This window comes from Pteropus medius, unplaced genomic scaffold (assembly GCF_902729225.1).
Source record: "Pteropus medius unplaced genomic scaffold, Ma_sr-lr_union100, whole genome shotgun sequence".
NCBI lineage: Eukaryota > Metazoa > Chordata > Mammalia > Chiroptera > Pteropodidae > Pteropus > Pteropus medius.
Window position 1 is genome coordinate 8,988,253 of NW_024340699.1, and position 23,524 is coordinate 9,011,776.

At 42.7% G+C, this 23,524-nt stretch overlaps 1 protein-coding gene across 1 annotated transcript in view; it reads left to right on the forward strand.

Moving 5' to 3' along the window:
* The window catches only part of DOCK2 (dedicator of cytokinesis 2), a 366,360-nt gene that overhangs the window by 58,106 nt on the left and 284,730 nt on the right, over window positions 1–23,524 (forward strand). Inside the window, exons 15-22 of the mRNA XM_039876355.1 lie at window positions 2,865–2,963; window positions 4,725–4,797; window positions 4,909–5,012; window positions 6,770–6,953; window positions 7,075–7,172; window positions 8,779–8,868; window positions 9,932–10,032; window positions 10,849–10,983. Of these exons, the coding sequence (XP_039732289.1) occupies window positions 2,865–2,963; window positions 4,725–4,797; window positions 4,909–5,012; window positions 6,770–6,953; window positions 7,075–7,172; window positions 8,779–8,868; window positions 9,932–10,032; window positions 10,849–10,983 (884 nt within the window). The remainder of the gene's footprint in view (window positions 1–2,864; window positions 2,964–4,724; window positions 4,798–4,908; window positions 5,013–6,769; window positions 6,954–7,074; window positions 7,173–8,778; window positions 8,869–9,931; window positions 10,033–10,848; window positions 10,984–23,524) is intronic.

Sequence of the window (23,524 nt, forward strand, 5' to 3'; positions counted from 1 at the left end):
TGGACCAACTGCAGGGTGAAGCCCTCGGCAGGAATCAAAGGGGTCAAACGAGCAATGTGGATGTCTGACACAAGTTTAAGGAGAAGCAAAAAGGCTGAGATTCCAGGCCGAGCAATCTCTGCTCTTCTGAGACCAGCTAGCTTAAGGGGGTGGAGGCAGGACATGGAAAACAGTGTGGTATAGTGGTTATGACCATGACTTCTGGGGCCAGGCAGCTAGGTTCAAAGTCCAGCTTAGTCCAGGTTAGCAGAATGACCTTGAGCAAGTACCATAATCTTTCTATGCCTAAGATTCTGTGTCTGAAAATGATACCAACAGTGGCACCTTAATCTTGTGAATATCAAATGAATTCATTGACATAATAGGTGTTCATTACGGTTAGGTTAACCATCTTTACTAGAGAGGTATAGTTGTCTCCAGGCCTGATTCCAGGTGGAAGCCTTTTGGTTGCTGATTGGCCTTCCCATCATGCAGCCCTGTGGGTGTAAAACACCCTCTGGCTCTCAAAGTGCATCGACATCCATGGTGTTATTTGTTCCTCAGGTAATTCCTTTGAGGTAAACAAGGCCTGTGTTAGGAGCCTGACTTTCTTCTTGATAGAGCGGTTTGCCAAGGCCAAGTCAGCAAAGCCTTCAGGCTTTCGGATTCCTGCTCCCAGGTGAACAGAAGCCAACTAGGAGCTCCTACTGTAAATTGGGGTCCAAGGAGGTGGGCAATGGGGAAAATAAATGAGTAGGCATACTGGGAACAGATACAGATCTATATTTTCCCTAAGACTTGGCTCGGTTTCTGGTCACGATGCTCTCAACATACTTGGCAGCGTTCAGTTTATCTCTGAAGTGTTGAGGGTCTTAGGCCTTTCTCAGAATAATACTGAGATTTTTTTCTCCAGCCTTAGGCAATCAAAAATTTTCATCATCAGAACAGTTTTGTGAGATTCAGTTGTCTGCCATACAGCAATTTTACTTTCACTAGAGATAGATGTGTATTTTCAGATTTTATAAGCTAGATGGGATTCTCTGGAGCTACAGAAACTCTAAGCCCATAAATGTCACTAGATATAAATCTTGGGAGGCTGGAAGACATCTAGGTTGTTCTAGAAAGAACACTGGACAAAGTATAGAGAGTCTGAGATGTCGTTACAGCTCTGCTACTTTTGGGACGAGTGACTAAACCTTTCAGAGCCTCGGTTTACTAAGCTGTGAAGTGGGGATAATGAAGGTAATCATCAGAGGTAGTTAGGAGGATTGAATTGAGTCAGGTAGGTAGTGTGTATAAAGGGTTAACATAATGCTAGACACGAGGCATACCAAGGATGGTTAGAAAAAACTTGGAAGCGTTTTTAGTTCACTGCCTCAAGAATTTCTGAAAGTCTTCATCCCAGTAAAAACCAGGAGAGTTGCATCTTTTTCCTCATTTCCAGTTTCCTGTTTTTTTTTAAAGATAAGTTCTAAAAGGATGTTATAACTTTATTATCAAATGGATTCAATTTAGCTGCAAGTACTATCCGTGAATGTTAAACTGAGCTCATTCTTTCCCTTAAGCTCAGAAGTGAAGAGAGAGTTTTCCAGTAAGAGGGGCAGGATTCTCCTTCCCATGGGTTAACTTGGTTCACCAGTGGTCCCAGAGAGCTTGCATGTGTTCAGCTTTGGTCATTCAACCAGATGGGAGTGGACCAAGAATCCACTGGAGAATAATGGAATCTGGTGAGAGGCATGGACTCTCTCACCATAAAATGCCCAGAAGCACACGTTTTTGCAATATGGGGGCTAGGAGCTACGAAACCAATCCTCACATCCTCATACTAATATACTCTCCCCTTACTAATACCCCATAGACTTGAGGTGAAAATTTGCTGGTCTTGTATAAAAACCACACTTGGGCCCCTTCTGGGTGATCCTAGCTAAGATCTTTTTTGGAGGCCAAACAGCTGGAATGAACAGAGAGAATTAGGGGCTGGCATACTCTATTAGAAGGTATTTCCTTGTTACTTGGAGGGTGATTTTTATGGCAGAGAATAAATAATCTATACAGGTATCCTTGCTCTGCGCTCACTCTGCTCAGAAGGTTCTTCCCACATTTCTGCTCAGAGCCAACTGAGAATCTTCTTCAAGATCCTCAACTGTCATTGCCTCCAAGAATCTTCCCTGAATCCTCAACCTAAATTTAAGTGTCCCTTCTCTGTGCCCATAGTAGAAAATGCATATATCTGTCATCACATTGCATTGCTTAGTGATTTGTCTGCTTATCTAATGAACCCTCCACCAAACTGTGAACCCTCCTGTCAGGTTTAATATCTGACTCATGCCCATGTCTCAGAGATGAGCACAGCCCTGATACCCAGAAAATACTTGGGAACTGTGGACTCCCTCTGGCCCCTCTGCCAGTGTGTCTGAAGCCTGAGCTCCTTCCTCCCCTTTCCCAGCTCCCACTGGTGCTTTGGTGTGTTAGCATCAGAAATCCATCAGAACAAGCTCCTTGACTGATCTGAGCCTGTTTGTAAACTTTGTGCACATTCAGATTTAGGAAACAAATAGGATTAATAAGACTGGCAGCGTGCAATAACTCCAGGACTCGTTACTATTTATAATAAGGAAGCCACATCAGCGCCTGGCACACTCCAGTGGTTTCCAGAATGCAAGTAATAGAATTTCTGTGATTAAGCAGCTGTCACTCTCAGGGCGGGAGATGTTCATGCCTGAATCTATAATGTAAAGGGCCATGATGGGTTCCTGGCAGAGGGGTTGGGGAAGGCCGGGTTTCCCCTGGGCCCTCAGGTCAGCCTTGGTCCTAGGACCAAAATTGCCCGAGTGCAGAAATTGGCAATTCTGCAGTGTTTTCTCTCTTTGTTTTTCTTGAGTCAGAATGCAATTTGTGTGGGAGCAGGGGACAAGCCCATGAATGAGTATCGGTCTGTCGTGTACTATCAAGTCAAACAGCCACGGTGGATGGAAACAGTCAAGGTAATAATAATAATAATAATAATAATAATAATAATAATAATAGCAGTAAATATGTATCTGGGGGCTCTGAGGCACCTCCCTTAGATCTGAAACAACACCCCAGCGTGTGTCCAGTGGTGCATCGGCAATGGAAATCATGGCACAGTGGGTGAGCTCCCTGGTTCTCTTGATCACCCTTCACTGCCCTAGGACCTAGCCACCATGGAATTGTCAGATGGTCCTCTTGTAGATGGTACCCAGCCCATTAAGTTGTGTCATTCTTCTCAGTGGTGAGGAGTGACAGCTTGTGAGCAAATGTGAGGCTATAAAAGGCTATGTAATACCTCAAAGATAACCTATATTGGGAGGGTGCCTCAAAGGAAGTGGCGTTGATCACAGATATTTGCATTACCAGATCATCCCACCGAGCAGAAGGGAATATTGTGCATTGGAAGAAGAGTTTGGAATTAATTCAGTGAACAGTGAAGCTTGATCACAGCTGCAAATACCTCTGCCTTGTAATTAGTAGCAGGCTTTACTTACCCTTTACTCTGAACCCAAACTCAAGATGTTCACATAACTTCTTTTTCAGAGACAGCTATTCAGACCTCACAGGTTCTTGCCTTGTTACCTGTATTCCTATTTTCCTCAGTGGGTCTCTCTGTATTCACTCTCATCAAAATGATGACCTGCCCAACTTTGGGGTCAGAAAGCTATTAGAGCAGGGTGGTGTTCTCTTCTCTGTGCTCTCTTGCAGCCCAGTTATACTTTATACTCTTTGCTAGGCCTGTCCCACAGTTAGTGTGATCATGTGTTGCCCCATGTAGACCACGAGCTCTTTGAGTTTTGGGGACTCCCATCAGCATGGCCGGTGCCTCACATGATTGTAGCTTGTAGTAACCATTTAGTGCACAGGGAGAGAATGAATTGTTCTGTGTGAAACACACAAATGTGGACCTCTTCAGGTTCAAATTTCCTTTTCTGGAGCAGGAAGGACCCCAAAGTATGCATCTGTTGGGATTTTAATAGTCACCTGTACAGTATAAAGTTGTCCTTTTTAAAAATCGAAGTGATTTCCTCACAGGCGGCTAACCTTCTCTGCTTTAGCCTGAATTGCTCACTACAGAGAGAGCCATAGGCTGTGGGAGGGGGTGGTCCAGAGCACCAAAGCATCTCACTCAAGGGTACAGCAGACCACCACTGGACAGTGAAATTGGGGTGATGAGGAGTGATTATCTTGACTCAGTGTCCTTGGAGGCAAAACATCTGGATGTGTGTCTAAACAAGGATGGTAATGAGCCCTAGGATTTACTCAAATATTATTGGACTCAAGCATTTTTATTAATTTTCATAAATGAGAATCCTTAAGCATACCCCCTAATGACCATTGTTAATGGGCTAAGTCCCACTTCAATTGCCAAAACTCCTGGAGGGTGTAAAGAAAATGTGAATTGTGCAGTTTGCAGTGCATCAAATCCTGTGCTAAAGTTATGTGACTTTTATATCAATTTGGGGAGATTCATTTTTCCTCACTGCAATTTATAGATCTCTCTTCATTGGCTGGGGTTGCAGTTTGCCAAATGGATTACATTTGGTACTTCGTTCTCTCTTCATAGCTCGTTCTTATGTAACTTATTTACACTTCATCAGGCTTGATGGGTGGGTAATAAGTCAGCATGCAGCACTCTCAGTTAAATGGCCAGGCTGTCTTTTGGGGAGTGGAGGAAGTGGGCAGGGCCCTGTAACTCATGATCTTCTGAGCTCTGGTTTCTGCCTGTGGAGGTGGCTGTCCCTATTGAAGACATGCAAAGGATCCATCTGCGATTCATGTTTCGACATCGGTCATCCCTGGAATGTGAGTACCCAACCAAATGGCATCTCTGCAGTTCCTCTAAGGCGTGAGGAGGCGGGTAGCTGGGTGGCCCATGCGTCATTTTCTTTCCTGACCTCACAATGTTATTTCCAGCTAAAGACAGAGGAGAAAAGAACTTTGCCATGTCCTATGTGAAGTTGATGAAGGAAGATGGGACCACTCTGCACGATGGATGCCACGACTTGGTTGTCCTAAAGGTACTATGAGTTGGAACTAACTGCAATGTAGGAGTTGCAGGCAGTGACAGGGAGATGGCAGGATGGCTTAGTGGTTAACAGCTGGTACCCCAGAATCACACACACCAGGGCTTACTAACTGTGCGGCCTTTGTTTCCTCATCTGTGAGCCCCCAGTAAATAATTGTGAGGATTACATGATACATACACACAACAATGGTGGGTACAAGGAGCACTCGATAAGTGGAAGATGATTATTACAAACAGAAAGGGCTGCTGGCTCTGAAAGGACCTCTGTGGGATGTGTAGAAGACCAGCACAAAATATTTGAGAGATGCTTCACTGTAGCTAATGGAAAAAAATAGGATTTAGGGTCCTAATGCTGCTGCTGACTAAATCTGGACTATGTCGCATGTCTTTCTGAGTCTCAGTTTCCTCTTTCTCAAGTGTTGATGATATGTTGATGATAATATTTATGACAAGCCAATGAGATGACCGATGTGAAAGGGCCATGTACAGAGGGTACAGATGTCAACCATCATTATTTTTGCATCATGAGACTTGGACTGTTTTCAAGAAGTAGGAAGTGTTTGCCTTGATCTTACTGCATGCTTTCCCACACCCCTCTTATGAGAGCAGAATGCCTTTGCTAGCACCTGGCTGGAGGGAAAGCATGTGGCTGCAAAACAGTGCAAGGCTATGTGGTCAGCAAAAGGATCAAACACTTGCCCTTGGCTTTATCAACCTTGGAGGCTGAAACTGCTCTTTTTTCTGTGATCTGCATGGCAAACAGCCTCATCAGGACCTCATCACATGGCACTCTTCTTTGAGTCTCTCTGACTGTTCCAGAAACTCCCTTCTCTTTCTTATATACAGCTTCTGTTTTGTCATTTATTACACATGAAGGCAGTTATTACACGTGAAGGCAGTTTTTGGCTTAAAAGCCATTCTTCCCCAACAGATTGTGAACTCACTGGGGGTAAGGCCCCTTTGCAATCAGTTTTCTATGTACTCACCTTCATTTAGACTCAGTTTCCTCATCTGTAAATTGAAGATAACAGTATCCACAACAGTAACAATTGTTTTGAGGCTTAAGTGAAATGAACTAAGGCATTTAAAGCACACAGTATTGCTCCTGATCCAGAGTGAAGGCTCAATAAATGTTAAGTCCTGTAATGCCTACCTCTGGTCATTCATTATACCAAGGGACTTATGTGTGTATATGTGCGTTATGTGTTCTTTGTGCACTATGCCATTTAGTTTGCTCAAAATTTCTAGGAAGTAGGAAATGTGATTAACCCTTAGTTTAATCATGAGAAAAATGAGACACAGAGACCAAGGAAGGTATCAAAGATGGCACAGACTTATGAATGAAAAGGGTCTCAATCTCAGGACTTTCAGACTCCAGTACCTTTGCTATTAACTTCTTTAAGCTGATCTCTTATCTTGCTGGTGCGCGTGTATATTAAGATCTCAAATACTTTAGGATGAATTAAAATGTCCAGTTAGGAATCCTCAATTTCCTTTTCCCACTAATGAAGACTACAGAACCTTCAAATGGTCAGTCAACCCCCTTTCCATTAAAGTAACCTCAGGTTCTTGAGTATTTTGTGAGAAAACAGCCCTGCCTTACCAGCTGGTGTCTGTTGCTTCTCTGATGACATTCCTCACTATTCCAACCCTCCCTGCCTCATAATGTGTAGTCTGGCCACTGCAAGCTCTGTGTAGCTCTGGGTGCACACCCTTGGCTTAGAGAAGTAACCAATGTGTTGTTTCCAGGGGGACAGCAAGAAGATGGAGGATGCCAGTGCTTACTTGACTCTCCCTTCCTACCGACACCATGTGGAAAACAAGGGGGTTACCTTGAGTCGAAGCTCCAGCAGTGTCGGGGGGCTCTCTGTCAGCTCCCGGGATGTGTTCTCCATTTCTACCCTGGTGTGCTCCACAAAGCTCACCCAGAACGGTAATGGGACCATTGAAGGTCGTGTATACGTGGTGTGCGTGCATGCCCGAACCCTAGCAGGTCCTGGTGTGGGCAGTTTGGGCCAGGCGTAGTAATTCTGCTTGTCTGTGCTATATTTCAGTGGGCTTGCTGGGTTTGCTGAAGTGGCGTATGAAGCCTCAACTGCTACAGGAGAATTTAGAGAAATTGAAGATCGTGGATGGAGAGGAAGTGGTGAAGGTCAGTGGGGCTTCATCTAGTTTGTATTCATCCTCCAGTGAGAGAGCTTTGAATCATGCGTGGCTACAGGATGGAAGTGAAGTTTTGAAGGAGGTGGGATGACTCTTTCTCTGACAGTGAGACACAGTATGCCAAGTTGCCATGAGAAATCTTTACCGGGAAACCTTGGGAGTGACTTGGTTCAATGATGATGAATATTGATTGGCAGAAAAGTATGGTTGTGCCCAGTGTTTGGAAATAGATTAATATGTGTGTAAATTCCAGCTCATCCACTTGCCAACTTAAGGTGATAATATTATGAATATGGCATTTTCACAGGGTTGTAAACATTCAAGGTGTTAATACTTTAAAATGACTCAGCAAGTCTGTTATACATAGTGTACAATAATTGAAGTAAAACATACAAAATATACAAAGTTCGTTAAAGGTAACTGTTATTTTTATTGTTATGAATTGCTATAGTAGTATATCTCTTTGTACTACCTACATGTTACTATTAGAAATAAAGTATTCTTGGTTCCTGCTTCTTAGAGGCTATTATGATTAAACATGAGAAAGGAAAAAACATCAGGGCTCACATTTTAAGTGAATAAGCAGAAAACAGTGCAAACGTCAAAAGTATTGTGTCCACGTGGTGGTGGAGAATATAGTGTCTGAAGTTCAGATCTAATTAAAGCAACCCTCCTGGTGATCTTGTTTTCATCAGAAACTTGATACAGCTAGAAATTCTGAAATTAAACATCTTTATATGGCAGCTATGTATTTTGAGGACTATAGGAAATATTGACCCGTGCCTTCAGAGAAAGAGGTATCACATTTTAGTTAATTGCCCATACATGGAGAAACCATGGTTGAATTCCCAGATCAGTGCTTTAAATGTGCACTATTGAACCACCTACCTGGTTCAGCAATGGCAGGGCAGTTTTCCAGACATTCTTTAATAAGGTCTGTCACCTTTGGTCAACTTAGAGAAATCATCTGGGAGTGAATTCCATTGTCTCTGTTTTGCACTCTTCTTCTTTTTTTAAGTTTGTTATTAAAATATATTACACATAGAGTAAAATATGTACCAAGCACTTATCTTAAAAATGCAGCTCAGTGTATTTTTACACATGTATACACCCACATACCCATCACCTAGATCAAGATACAGAACATTTTTAGCATTGCAGTAGGTTCCCTCATACCCTTCTCAGTCAGTAACCCACTTAGGGGAAACCACTAAGCCCACTACCATTATCATTAATGGGGTTTGCCTGTTCTTGAATTTTATAAAAATAGAATAATAAAGAATGCACATTTTTGTGTCCTACTTGCTGTACACAGGGCTCATGAGAACTGTCCTCATCATTCCATGTAGAATAGTTTGCTCTTGTTTCTGCTGTGGATTTTTCTGCAGTGTGAAAACGTCGCCATGTATTCATCCACTGTGCTGTTGATTGACAGTTGGGTGCTCCAAGTTCTGGTTCTTGTGGATAAAACTCCCTGGACCCCTCGATCATGCATGTGGTGGACATGTGCTCTCATTCTCTTGGGTACACACTGAGGAGTGGATTTCTGGGTCACCTGTACTCTTTATTAATGTGATCTTCATTATTTCGCCCAGTTTCTCCAGGATACTCTGGACGCCCTCTTCAACATCATGATGGAGCATTCTCAAAGTAACGAGTACGATATCCTCGTCTTTGATGCTTTGGTAAGAGAGAGGGAACAGGTGTTTAGTGACATTAGACATTAATGTGTGACTTGCTGAGAGAACACTGAGAACTCATGGCCCTTTTCACGAATCTTTTGGAGGACTTGTAGCACTAGGCAACCAGACCAAGGAATGAGCTGCTGTTTCCTTTTATTTGTTTTGAGCTCATTTGAATGCACGGGCAGGGTGCGCGAAAGGGGAATTTTAAGTATTGATGTCAGATTGGCACTGGTTGAAAGTACATGAAACCAGATACTATGAATGATTGCTTCAGCTTTCTGTGACTGCTGGGAGCTAGTCCTTGGCCAGGTTGTGAAGGACCCCAAATGCACCCAAACTCTCTTTTACCTTCTTCTTTCTCATATTCTCCAACTCATCAGAGGCATTACACTCCTCCTGCCTGCCCAGAACCTTTGATGGTGGTACAATCCAGATCTTTCCTCTTTCTTCTTTCCACCTTCCCAAGTAGTTGCTTCCTCCCCTAGATGTCCAAACTCACATTTTCTCAGTGTCATGTCAGAATAAACCAAAGAAACATCTGCATTAGGATTCAGTGATCAATAAAGTGTTAATATGTTAACCCCTTGTGTCAGTGACATTTACATTTTTAAATTGGTTACTTGAAGGCAATTGTGACTTAGCGAAGTGCTTCCTAAGAGGATCTGGAAATCTAGTCCTAAGGAAAGATGCTTCTTGAAGAAAGGGCCTTTGATTAAATAACGTTGGGAAGTGCTGAACATTGCATGGTCTCTCTGAGAGTCATGGTGCACATAGGTATGTGAAAGGCTCTGATAAGTCCTGCAGTAAAGAAGGCGGTCTAACAATGATAGCTTGAGATTTCTCAAACTTATCTGACTGAAACCCTTTTATCTTATAATGCCCAGTAGCGTACTTCATAAAACACTTTTTCAGAGAGACTCTACCTTAATGAAAATGACTAAAGATATATTAGTGAGCTCATTCCTAGGTGAAAAAATTTGATAGGGGTTCCGTTATGCCATATGAATATGGCATCCTGCCCTGGGCCTGCCCTGAAAACACTAATTCCTTGCCTTTTCCTCAGATCTACATAATAGGACTCATTGCTGACCGAAAATTCCAGCATTTCAACACTGTTCTGGAGGCTTACATTCAACAGCATTTCAGTGCTACCTTAGCTTACAAGTAAGTAACTGTGCATCTCCTACTTGCCCTGGCTAGATACCTGGAGCACAAGGAACTTGAGTATTTTCCTTTTGTCACTACCCTGTGTGAGTTCTCCCTTTTCTGACAAAACCCAGTCTGTGGCTGGGTTATTTGGATTAAATAAAAATATGCAAACCCATAGGTTGGGATACTTTATGGTGGCAGAAGTACATGAAATTGTTTATTCATTCATTCAGTTAGTCAGTCAGCTATCATTTATTGAGCAGCTACTTGTGATAAACACTGGATTCAAAGGCTAGAGAGAAGAACGTGCACATGCCAAGTAGCTCTGTATAGCTTGGGTTTAGGAAACTGAGAGTTAGAGATAAGAAATGATGCTGGAAATTTGGATGGAGGCCAGTTTGCGAAGGGACCTTGAAAGGCAGATCAAATAGTGTGAAGTCTGCCTTGCTGGTAACGAAGAAACATGGACAGTTTCTAAGCAAGGGAGTCCTATGATATTACAAGAACATTTTATGTAGGAAGAAAAAGCTAAAAAAGACATCACCACAATTATTCCCACTCATATTCTGATTGCTACTAGTTTTCCTGGTCAAAAGATTTTTTTTCCTTGCTAGTTTTTTCTTTGTTGACTTTTTACAGGCAGGAAATAATTCCCTGCATTAAATATAATTTTTAAGCAGAGTTATTTTTATGGTTTTAAATGAGTGAGTGAGCTTGGCTATACCACCACCTTTAACCTTTGATTGAATGCCTTATAATTTACTGAGCAAACTAATTACCATGCTGGGAGTTGGGAAGAGATGTATATTGAAAATATAATCTCTTACTCAGGAAATTGATGACGGTGCTGAAGACTTACTTGGATACCTCCAGCAGAGGGGAGCAGTGTGAGCCGATCTTAAGAACTCTAAAAGCTTTGGAATATGTGTTCAAGTTCATTGTGCGGTCGAGGACATTATTTTCACAGTGAGTACTTGTTATGTAAGAGTGATCGATTAGCTCTGAAATTACTCTGGGATACAACAGTATTTACGCCATTGAGAAACTCTTTTGCAAAATTATAACCAGCTGTCGATAAAAAACAACTTAAAAATCTAACTTAGAGAGTTATGACTAGATAATAATTGTTGTCTGTAAGTTCATTTGGCGGGGTGCGGTGAGGGGTGGGGGAAGGTATCTTAACATGTTATAGAGTTGTGTTTCATCCAATGAACATGATTTGTGATTTGAGGCTCTTTTGCATTTCAACCAACATTCTTCATTTGCTTTGAGATATGGCGAAAACTTTCCAGGAATCTATAATCCATGGGGGTGGAGAGAGCAGAACTCAGAGAGTTTAGCATTTATTTGGCTCTTGGAGGCGGTACATGACAGATGAGCTGGTATTTGCAGTTGACCTGCCTGTCCTTGAGATCCTAGTGACCAAAAAAGTAAGCTGACATGCTAGAGTACCTAAGGGACTTGATGTTTGATGGTCAATATCACAGAGGTTAGCTGCCATTTTAAAGGACCAGAGGCATCAAAAACAACCCGCAAAAGAACAATTTATGTTCCTGACTGTAAAAGCAAAATTAGGCTGGGGACTGGTTATGTGTATCAGGTTGATTGTGTGTGATGGGAAATAAGAAAAAGCATACGGGGAATGTATTGTTCAGATTCTTATTAATGCAAATGAAGAACACTGGACTCAAACTGAATTAGGGAGCAATAGGACTTTTTTATGCTTCATATCATTATAAAATCCAGGAAATATATCGGCCGCAGGCATGGCTGGATCCAGATGCTTAATGTCATTTGGATAGTGTCTATCTTTTTAGATTTTGCCTCTGCTTTTCTTTTGTTGGTTGCCTTCTGAGTCAAGTTTTCCAAAGTGGAAGGTTTATATAAACTCAGCCATGCCTGAGGCCAATACATTCTACCAGCTTAAGAACTCTAGGTTTCTTGTCGTTCCGGCAAAATCCTATGCCAAGAACTGTCTTGGGTCATGTGCTCAGGTCTTAAACAATATGACCAGGGACATGAATATGCAAATTGTATAGCTGTGGTCACATTTGCACCTCTGGAGCCATGGGCTGGGTCAGCCACTTCTGGTATGCACTTGTTTAGTTGGACAGTGGTTTCTCCAAAGAAAGTAGAAGTTTATAATCAGTATTTTGATCTTGACCTTGGATGGGCTACAATGCTTCTGAAATGTGTAATCATTTGGGATCCTCCAAAAACCTTTGGTGAGATTTCAGATGATGAATAGAAAGAGACAAGTGTCGTAGACTGTGTCACACAAATTATGTCATTTAGGTTATTCTAAAAATGAAGTATTTGTTTTAATTTCTCTGGTTTGTCAGTCAAGGCAGAGACTATGCATTAAAGTCATAGGAGTACTCTTCCAAATTTGAGAGGTACTTTTCAGTTATTTGAAAACCAAATAGACACCTGTGGGTCTTTCTAAAGGTTGAGTTTGGAGGAGTTCAAGGATTCAAACATTGTAATTTCAGATTCAGAGGGAAAGATATCTTATTTCCTCTTGCAAGTGAGATCTTCAGGTCTACAAGAACATATCCTTCCATTTATCATACATTCTGCATAGTTTTTCCTTTTGGTTTACTTATTTTATTGACCTTTCCTCCCTCCCTCCTTATCTTCTCTCTCTTCATCTCTTACCTGTACTGGAACAAAGAGCATTTGTACATTTACTTTCTTCTCCTCTGCCTCAAGTTGTGTCACTTTGCAGAGCCCCTGGCTCTTCATTCCGTGTAAATTAAGTGCTGCTGGAACTCTAAGTGACTTTGGCTTCTTAGGGAGTGGGGTGATTTGTTATTCTTTACTGTATTCCCAGCATGCTATACAAAACATCATTGACACTCAAAAAATGCCTGTTGGAAAAGTGCATTTGGGGCAAGGCTAAGAGAAGGCATTTGGTGAGAAGAGATGTCTCTGAGGTAGCCCAGGCCTGATCTCGAATCCTTTCTCATGAACTTAAATGTAGACTGACCTGCAAGAAGGGCCTAGGACCTCATGCTGAGGCAAGGTAGGTTTCCTATGTCTTGTTTATTTTTGAATCTTCAGCAATGGTTTGCTCTCCAGTGGATCCTCGAGGGCTTTGGGGATATTTCCCTACATTCATAGGGCACTTTACTTGGGAAACTAGAAAATAGAAGGTTCAATGCTTTGAGATTTCTAAGCCAGCTGGTAGAAATTGTAATGTAATTATTGCTTTTGGGGCTTATTGTATCTGGTATTGTGTTTGTTTCCTGTTATTCCTTTGTCCTCTTTCCTCATGTGCATCACTGCAGCTGATCTAGCTCCCATTAGTTGTTCCCTTGCCTTTTTTTTTTTTTTTTTTTTTTTTGCACATACTGCACATGAACATTTTTAAGGGCTGGAGATTTTCCTGTATCGATATGCAGGATGCAGTCAGGTAAGGGAAGAAGAGACGTTGTTGACAAGGAATGGAATTATTTAGGATTTTTTATTTCTATCATGTAACCAAAGAAAGTGATTTTCCTGTGCCCTCTTCTTGTGTCACTAGCTCCTGGGTCAAAGTCTGGGGCAGGTGCCTCTGGGCACATGCCTATGCCATATCTGCAACAAAAGCTGGTAGAGCATCTTCAAGCTTCTGCCACAGGGAGGCCGGCATAAAAATTCAGGAAATCTTTAAATTGTAGAAAGTATGTCCAAAAGATGCTGAGTGGACATAAATATGACCAATATCTACTAGGCTTTTCTAGGATGACTGAGCCCCTGGGAGATACAGAGCATAGCGAGGAACATTTAGAAAGAGCTGAAATGATTATCTTCTAGGCATTGAGCTTCTTTACAAAACTCCTTGCAGTGCCTTTTATCCTAAAGCTCAGACGACCAGCCGAGCTGATCCCCAAGGTTTCTGAGCCGTGGAATTATTCCGAGTCTGAAGCAGCCTGTACTTCCCTGATCCACATGATGGACACTGACTAGCTTCCCTTCCTACTGGCCAGGCACATAGAAATGAGCCGGCAGCACTTCTGTAAGGATGACTCTCTAAAAGAGAAGATCTAGAGCACAGGGCTGCAGTAAGATGTGCTCTCACTTGTCTGTGCTCCTTGCAAATCCTAATGTTACAGCAGGCTAGGATATAGGAGGCAGTATGGGGTAACGGTTATAGTCATGGTCATTGTTGGCTCAGTGCTGGTCAGTGTTCACATGGACAGACCTTGGAGGGGGTCACATATCTGTCCCTGTAAGTACTCGAATTAGCGAGTGACCCAGCCTCTCTGAGCTTCAGTTTCCTTATCTATAAATGGGGATAAACCGGCTCTTAGTGTTTTGGTAATGAAATGAGATCATGAACAAAGTTCTCAATGTGATATCCGGTACTTATTCCAGATAGCTGTTACCGTGTTTTCACTTAGGAGAGATAGCAAGGGTGCTTTTTTTTTCAAAAATTCAGGTTTAAATTAGTAAAGGAAGTTCTGGTATCTTGATTCATCTCCAATGTCTGGCTTACTGATCATGCTCTCCTAAACATTTCTTACTGTTTATTTTTCAAGGGAGGGTATCTTTACCAGGTGTCTGTGCTTTTTGAAGAGCATAATACAGAGACTTTAATGTTCCTGTGAATTCACATTGGTCTGTTGCTTGCCCATTGGGTGGCCCTGCTTATGTCTGCTGCTTTCACTTCCCTTGTGTGTATGGTCAGACCCCTTTGGCCCAAGCAGCCTTGACCCAGCTCTCTGTTCCCGTCTTGCTCTGCCTATCTTTTCTTTTGCATCATGTCTTCTGCTCTGTTACAGATCTGCTTATTTAGTTCTTGCTTTCTCCTCCTTCTCCGTGTAATCCCAGTCTCCTGGGGCTGTTCTACCATCCACAAATTCCTCCGTCACTGCCCTCATCCTGATCCCCTTTGCTTTTGAGAGGCAGTCCGCTCAGAGGCTAAAGGCATAGTCTCTGGAGCTAGGTCACTGGGGTTTGAATTCTACGTTTGAATCCTACCACTACCGTATACTAATGTTTATGATCATGAGAAAATTATTTAGTCTGCCTAAAGCTTAGTTTTCTCATATGTAAAACAGGCATGTATGTAAAAACCCTTGCAGGGTTCTTGTGCAGACTAAATGAGCTGATTGGTGTCAGGCACTTAGCACAGTGCCTGTCACATAGCAAGTGCCCCCTGTTATTGTCATCAGTTAAGGCATTTCATTTGCTGTCTCCATCAGTCTTCACAAAAATCCTGCGGAGGACTTCACGTCTTGACTTCATCTTCTCCTGCTCCTCACTCGCTCTGTGCCAGCCACACAGGCCTCCTTGCTGTGGCTCGGACGCCTGACTCAGGGCCTTTGCACCCTTCCCCAGATATGTGCTTGCTCATGCCCTCACCTCTTTTACATCTTTGATCAGATGTCTCTCTTACCACCCTATTTACAGTCACAACCCCTGTCCCCAGCACTTCTGATTCCCCCTTTTGCTCTGCTTTTTGTCTTATTTTTCCTCCCCGTAGAACTAATCACGTGAACGTACTATTTAATAATTAGTTATGCTTTTGTTTACTGCCTTCTCCTTGCTGGAATGTCAGCTCCAGGAGGACAGGAGTCTTTGTTTCGCGCTGTGTCCCAAGCACTGAGAATAGCACCTGGCGCTCATCGGCACTCATTCCATGTGAAATGGGACACCGCTTTTACCCACTGCCACAGATCAGCTGAGGCTTAGATTCAGGCTCAAAGGTCACACAGCTAAGAATCTAAAGTGAGGCTTCACATTCTACCTCAAATGACTAAGTGAATTTAAGAACTGAACATTTTTCAGTCCCTGCAAATCTAAAGTGTGGTGGGCCAAGAGGAGGGGCTGTCCTGAGAAAGAGCAGCTCAGACTGGAAGGGTTGACCTGCTGGGTGCTGTCGGGGCTGCTGAGAGGCACAGAGCTGCGTGGTTTTAGGTGCTATCATCCTCGAGCACAGTAGGATTTCAGTAAAGAAAATGATGACTTGGAGCAGGAGTTGTCAGGAAAGGCATCCTCACTATTTTGGCAAAGCTGCCCAGGCAACCATCACTTTATCCTTGTATCCTCCCAAGGAATGAATAAGAAAAAACTGACGTAGGGCTAGCCCAGGTGGGCTCACACTCCTTGGAAAAGAATCACTGGTCAGGGAAAGAGAAACACACTCAGCATCTTGGTGGGAGCAGCAGCACCTTCAGGTGCCCTCCTGCTTGCCAGCCCTCACCTGGAAGCTGAAGGCTGGCCACGGCCTGTGCGGTGCCGTTTACCTGCACTGGGGCTGCAACTCTATTAACACAGGCATCAAAGGAGCATGGTTCATACCTCCAGTGGAAACCCCCAGTCTGGCTCACTTCACCAGGCCAGGCATCATTGCCCTTCCTCTAATTGCCTTCAGCATCGGGTGACCTGATGCTCTCTTTTGCCTTTTTTATTTTGTATCTTGCTTTATTCTTCCCTGCTCCCCTGCTCCCAGGCTCCACTTCACCCTGCCACCAGTTCAGTTTCTTCTTATGTAAATATTACATGCTAGTCTATCCTCTAGGTCATGAATATGTTAGGCAGCAAGAATGTCTGAATAAAGCTCAAACAGTAGCCTGCAGTTGGAGGGCCTACCTAAGCCTCTTCCTTTTTAAACAAATGTGAGTATAACTTGAAGGTACTTGCCACTGTGATTTGTTTTCATTGTTCACATATGAATAAATATTAAAATGTAATCATCTGTTTATGCTGAGCCTGGTCTTCAATGCTGGTCACATTGCTATTCCTGTTTCTCCTGCATATAATTTGTTTACATGTTAATGCCATTTATTCCTATGTAAGCTTTTGTTTTCAGTTTTGAATATAATTTCACTTTTTGATGACAGTAAGACTCAGTAAACTTCACAATTGCAGTTAATGGAATTATTTTATGATAACATTAACTTGGCATCAGATCCGGATGGAAGAGTAAACTGTCATCAAAGGGATATTGTCAAACAGTTACTTCCCTTTAATTTATTATATTTCATGAGTTGCTACAGTGCAGAGGGGAAGCTAGCAGGCTGTTTCTTACAAATACATGTGAAGGCACTTTTTAAACTGTTAAGTAAGTTGCCATTATTATAATATGACATCGTGCATATTCACTTTTACATAGTCCTCTTTTCCCTTTGTATATGGAAATATTGATAAACTTTATTGGGTACCTGTTATGTGCTTTGGGACTTTGTTAAGTACTAGGAACTCTGCAGTTAATATCAGACTTCCTCAAGTAGCAACAATCTAGTGGGCAAGACAGACATGCAAACCAGCAATCAACTCCCAGTTTCCTGAAATAAGCAATGATCAGTGGTATGATACAGTGGAGACTAGCCCATGGTTCCTAGGGGCAGACAGGTTTGAATGACAAACTCCACCTCTGGAGGGTTGGCAGGATTTCTCAGAGAAGGTGGTATTTTAAAGTAGACATTGAAAGGCATTTAAGAAGCCTGCCCCATGGGAAGTATGTTTGGAATGTTAAATGCATTTCCGACTTAGAATATGTTCCACTTACGATGGTTTAATCAGGATGTAACCCCATCATAAGTCAAGGAGCATCTGTAGAGGGAACAACACATGAAATAGAACTAATTACTGCTACTACTCTGAGGTACCACTTGATAAGCCTCTCCTCTGTACTCGGCCCTGTATCGCTTACCTCCTACCTCACTTACTACAGTGACCCTGTAAAGTGTAGATATTATTATATTCATTTTACAGAAGGAGAAATTGAGGCCCAGAGAGGTGCAGAAAGTGCCTCTAGGCCACACATCTAGACATTGGTGTGTGGGTGGGTGGGGGGGTCCGACATCCAAGCCTCGGTTCTCTGTGCTAGTCTGTGTCCACCGTGAAGGGCATGCTTGCGGAGAAGACTGGGCGGGAGGTGGAGCTGTGGTCTTGGAGGAGAGCGGACGGTGCGTCTGAAGAGATGGGTTGAAGCTAGACTGTGAAATGCCTTGAGTGCCAGACTGAGGAGTTTGACCTCTCTGCTGGGGATACTGGCACCGACGCTGCCCTCCGTCCTCAGAGCACAGAACGAATACCCCAGTGAGTGTATAAACTAATTCATTGGGATCAAATAGAAATATTAAAATGTCCTTATTTCCTCCCAAAATGAAAAAAATTAAACTTTATAAATATTTGACTTAGAATAGTACATGGATATAATTTATAAATAAACAAGCATCTATTGAGAATTATGCTTAAAATATTTTTTTCTCAAAGGAACAGTTTGGAAACCCCTGCTTTTAGCCATGGGGAGCCATTGAAGTTCTAAAGCAGGAGAATGACACGATCACATTCATGTTTTAGAAGGATTACTGCAGAAGCGAGGTTAGTATGTGGAATGTGGTGTAAAGTAGGAAAGGCAGGATGTCAATAATGAGCTATCACAATAATCCAGGCAAGAGGCCTGGAGCTGAGGTGGTCACAGTGGAGCTGGAGAAGGAAAGGATGAAGGTAGGAGTTTACAGGCGGCGGGGCTGCCAGACCTAATTGAATGTGAGAGTGGAGTTGAAGGACAAGGTCGATCTGAGGCTGAGCTTTGGGACCCATTCGATAAGGCATTGTTCATCAGCGTGACAAGTACACGGGAGGAGCAGGTTTGGGGGAGGGTAAGATGGTGTTTGATGTGGGGCATGTTAAGTTTGAGGTGTTTGTTGGCATAGCCAGATGGAAATGTCCAGCAGGCAGTTAGATGTACATCTGGAGTTCAGGAGAGTGAGAATGCAGATACCGTTTTGGTAGAAATAGACCCAAAGAGATATTTGAAGCTACAGGTGAGCAATACTGTGAAATTCAGGATGAAACCCAGGAGATTAGGATGTTGAAGAGACAGACAGTCGGAGAGCCCCAAAGAAGGAGGCTCAGGGTCATAGGAAAGGGAGCAGAAAGGATTGGCATTCCAGGAGCCAAGAAAGGGTTTGTATCAAGGAGGGAGTATATCAGCCTTATCAACTGCTATAGTCAGGTCATGAGGACTGAAAACTGATCAGAGGCAAGGTGCAATTAGGAAGTCTTCGGTGAATTAGCAATCCCTTTCTCAGAGTTTAGCATCTTTCCTAACATCCATTCAGGGGAGCATCAGCGAGCAGGGTGATCAGGTGCAGTTGATTTCTGATCGTTTACATGTGAATTAGGTGCATTGTGAGTTGTCCTTTGCCAGGTATAATCCTAGACCTGCTTCCCCTTATGGATCCTTAGGAGGCTAGGTAAACTGTTTCCTATTTGGTGCCCATCTCATAACTCTGCTCACAGCAAAGTGTAAGACATCATTCTTGTCCACTTCCATTGTCCCTGTAAATGGCTTAATTTTGCAGAACAAGACTATCTGTGATGTAGATAGTTAAGGGAAAAGACATGGAGGACACAAGATATCCATTCATTCAGGTCGAAACCGTAGACAATTTTCTTTTCTTGTTAACTCCTTTTTAGAAGTCTGGAATCTAGCTTGACGTCAGAATCCTGGCCTTTATGCAAAAATGGCTATTTTTGTCAAATGCTGAGGCTAACAGTTCCTCAGAAAATGACTTGGGTGGGAGATCAATTTACTGAATAAATATGTAGGTTTATGAAACGTGTTAGCAAATCCCCTGTAACTAAATATGAACATGCAGGATAATAAAGGGTCTGGTTAGCCAGGAGGTGAAATTCACCATGCTAAAGTAATTGTCAGGGGTGCACAAGACTGAATCAGAATGGCTGGGTGTACTGGATGATCCACTTCAAATGCACTTTGGGCAGGCATCCTCTGAAGCAGAATTCGTTTCCTTAACAGGAACGAGTATTGCTCAGTTGTTTGGCTTGCTGCTATTGTGTCCTTGGAGTGGGCGAAAATTAAAAAGGACTTAGTTGTGGGGCATACATGTGATAATGTAGTACCTCCTCCATGGGAACAAATGCTACAGTGTAGCCTCTCCTAAACCCAAGAAGCCGATGCAGAGCATGGCAAGGGCCCTGCTCCGACTCACACTGGAGCCTTTGTCTGCTGCGCACATTGCGTGTTCTGCTTTTCTGAACCTGGCATTTTGCCATTTTCTCTCATTTTGGAAGGTATCCAGGTGGCAAGAGGAGTGTGAGCCTCGTAACTAATTCATAAGTGGTCCCAGGGCCGGGAAACCTAAAGATAGTAAACAGCTTTTCTGTACATGGGTATCTCTCAACTTTTTAAAATTGCCCTTAGAGCCTACAACTTCAAAAGGGCCTTTAACAGTGTTTATTGTCCTTAACATTCGGCACTAACACATTACCTGTCCCATGCACACTGGGCCCTAATACCATGTTCTTCTTTTTACCCCTTGAGTTGATAACGGAATTCTGTTTCCATCTAGTTGATTTATCTAATGGTAGAGGTTTGGTTTGCATTAACAACCAAGTGTTTATCTAACAAATATTTATTGAGTAGCCTCTAGGCCACTCTGCTGGACACCAGAAATATGACAACGAATTGGACAAACTCAGGCCTAATCTTCATGAGATTTTTAATTTAGCTGGGAAGGGAGTCGTTAAGCAGATGGTCATGTGGGCACCTGTGAAGTCAATGGGATGAGTGTGCGAGCTGCCCCGAGAGCATAGAATAAGGCGATTGAGTCTTATCATAGGGTCAGGGAGATGTCCTGGAGAAAGTGCCATCTCAGCTGTCACCTGAATGCTGAGTAGGAGTTGGCAGGTGAAGAGGAGAGTGTGATCGATGAGAATAAAGCTGGAAGGAGGTCCCTGACCTCTTGGAGGTTGACTCAGTTGAGCTGTGGGGAGGCCAAAGTGGCTGAAATTCAGTGACAGAGGGATAGAGTAGCAGGCCCAGAGGGATGGGAAGGGGCAGATCTTGGAGATCTTTGAAGGCCAGGCTATGGCTATGGACATTATCCTGAGGGGAGCATTAAAAGATTTTGAAAGGAGAATGATATCACTTTTGTGTTTTGAAACAGTCCTCTGGCCATTGTAGGAAATGAATTGAAAGGAAATAAGAGTGAACGAAGGGATGTGGGCTCAGAAACCCCTACAGGTGAGAGGTGATGGGGACGTGGATTAAAGGTGGTACTGATGAAGATGGAGGATGGAAAATGGCTTTGGTGACTATAGTTAACAATACTGTATTGTATATTTGAGGGTCTCTAAGAGAGTAAATCTTAAATGTTGGTACTTGATGACTAGATGACATTCAGGCTCTTCAAGATTTACCTTTACCTATTCCAGGCTCTTGGGTGCCTGTGGGGCCATATGCCATTTTGGAGAGTTCTGTGGCGAGGGTACGGGGGAGTGGGGCAGGAGGAGGGGTGGCGGAGCAGGCTTGGTCTTGGATGATCAGCACACTCTACCTGCCTCTTTGACAATAGAGGCCAGTTAAGAATCCTGAGTATTCCCCAAATGGTAAAGTGGCCCGTCTAGAGATGAGGGAATCAGCACCCAGAGGGAAGTAACCTACTAAAGGTCGTGGCACTAATGCTGGAGTCGGGTTTAAAATTCAGTTCTGGGGATCCAGACCACCGCTCTTTCTGCTACACCGCCCTCTGCTGGCAGCTGGTTTGGCCCTTAGCCATCCTACTCTAATGAGGTCTCCAGTAATGCAAACCTTAGCATGTTTGAACTTAACACTTCCTCCGGTATTCCCAGATTTCAACAGAGAGTTTTACTGCACATGTATTTTTAAAAACAGCACCATTAGTAAGGAAAATGTTAAAAATTCTATTTGACTCCACACACCGAATATCAAAGCTCTCAGTGGAACAGAGCAGGAAGCCTGGGGTTAATTATCCTTCTCAGGAAGCCACAGACTGAAAGGACAAAGTTCAGATGCTCTTGGCATGACCACCATTTAGAGTAATAATAATAACTTGACATTTCTTAGGCAATTTCTCTAGCCAGAGCCCAGCCCAGGAACCAGGAGGTAGGTGAAAAATTAGCATCTCGATTCTGTAATTGTAGAAGAAAACTGCCTCCAGTTGTATGCTTGAGCTAGATCCCCTGCCTCCAGCCCCAGTTCTCACACTGAGAATGAGTGGATTTGGGAAAGACTTTGGGGAAAAGGATTGTTACAGAAAGGAGCTGGAGGGCAAGAAACATTCACCCCCAAAGAAAAAGTAGATATCTCATTTTAAATTAAATGTCATATTTACTTGTTTAAAGATCAGAATATAATGTAAAAGTGTATAAGGGGATTGTTGACATACACAATCCTTTTTCTAAGATATAATGTGTAGATTTCCAGGTTTTACTAGGGGTGTGTGTATGTAATCATTATGCAACTTAATTTTTTCTGTTATTACTTAAAATATCATGGGTACTTCCTAGGTGATTAAAAACTAAAGGAAGAAATGGTAAGAGGAGCAGTCAAAACCGAATTTCTTTTTGGCACCCAAACTTTTAGAACAACTAGGCCTAAAGAGAAAGAGCTGGAAGGACTCTGCTGAATATTAGCTTGTCTCTCAAGTAGATGATGCAATCTGTATTATTCTCTATATGTCTTAGAGCCAGTAACGTGTGTGTATGTGTGTTTCTATCCTTAGCTACATTGTTTTAGTAATGCTCAATTTCTAATTATATTGAGAGAAAAAACCCTGAATATCATTTTTCATGCGAATGCGGAAATTTACTTAAGTGCAGAATTATGCAACTTAGTTCTTGCCAAATTACATAAAAGCTGCAGCTTCTCTCAGTAGAATGAAGGGTGATGTGGGGCACACATCACTCCCTTCATAACTGAAGTTCTTTTCCAGGCTTTTGCCTACACCTTATTACCTACTTATACTATTAATTTATTACACAGGCTTGCCATATTTTAAAAGTAAAGTGAATGTTTTAGATGGATTGTTTTTCTTTCGTTTCTTCCATATTGTTTACTTCTTTTTAAATTATTATTTAGACTATTTACACTTCCACCTGAAGCAGTTTTGCTTAGCTATTGCATTAATATTTGTGTCTTCATTCTAAACCTTTTTCAAAACAGGATCCTCACATATTGAGTTTGTCTTTTCCCCTCTCATCTATAAATCATTCTTCCTTGGGGTGATTTACAGAAAGAAGACTGTTTAGTGAAACTTATTTGCAGTTTGCTCTAAGGGGTGATCCCTCCTCAGTGAGGGGACTGGCACACAGAGCTGGTCTGAGCCCTGCCTATGGCGGGGAGGGGCTGGTGGCATTCAGCTAAATGAAATCTGGGTGGAGTTCTGTCCACCAAGGCCACTTGACAGTTCACAGCGGCAACACTGCAGTTGCCCTCACCCTTCCTCACATAGTCCCTTTCTGGTACATTTTAAATTTTCTCCTCTAACAGAATAATGCTTTACATTTTAACTTTGTTACTCTGCAAAAGACAATTTCCGTGGCCACTGTTGAGCTGGACAACTCACTCCAGGCTCATTGCACCAAAATTTTATGTCTTAATCAGTGATTTCTGATTCATTTCAGGTACATAGACCTTGGTGTTAGGGGAAGGGGTGAGGATGGTGACAATACCATGCAGGGAAGATGTGAATCAGAGAGAAGACTGTCTCATTCATGAATCTTTTCCAGCCCTAGTGCTTTG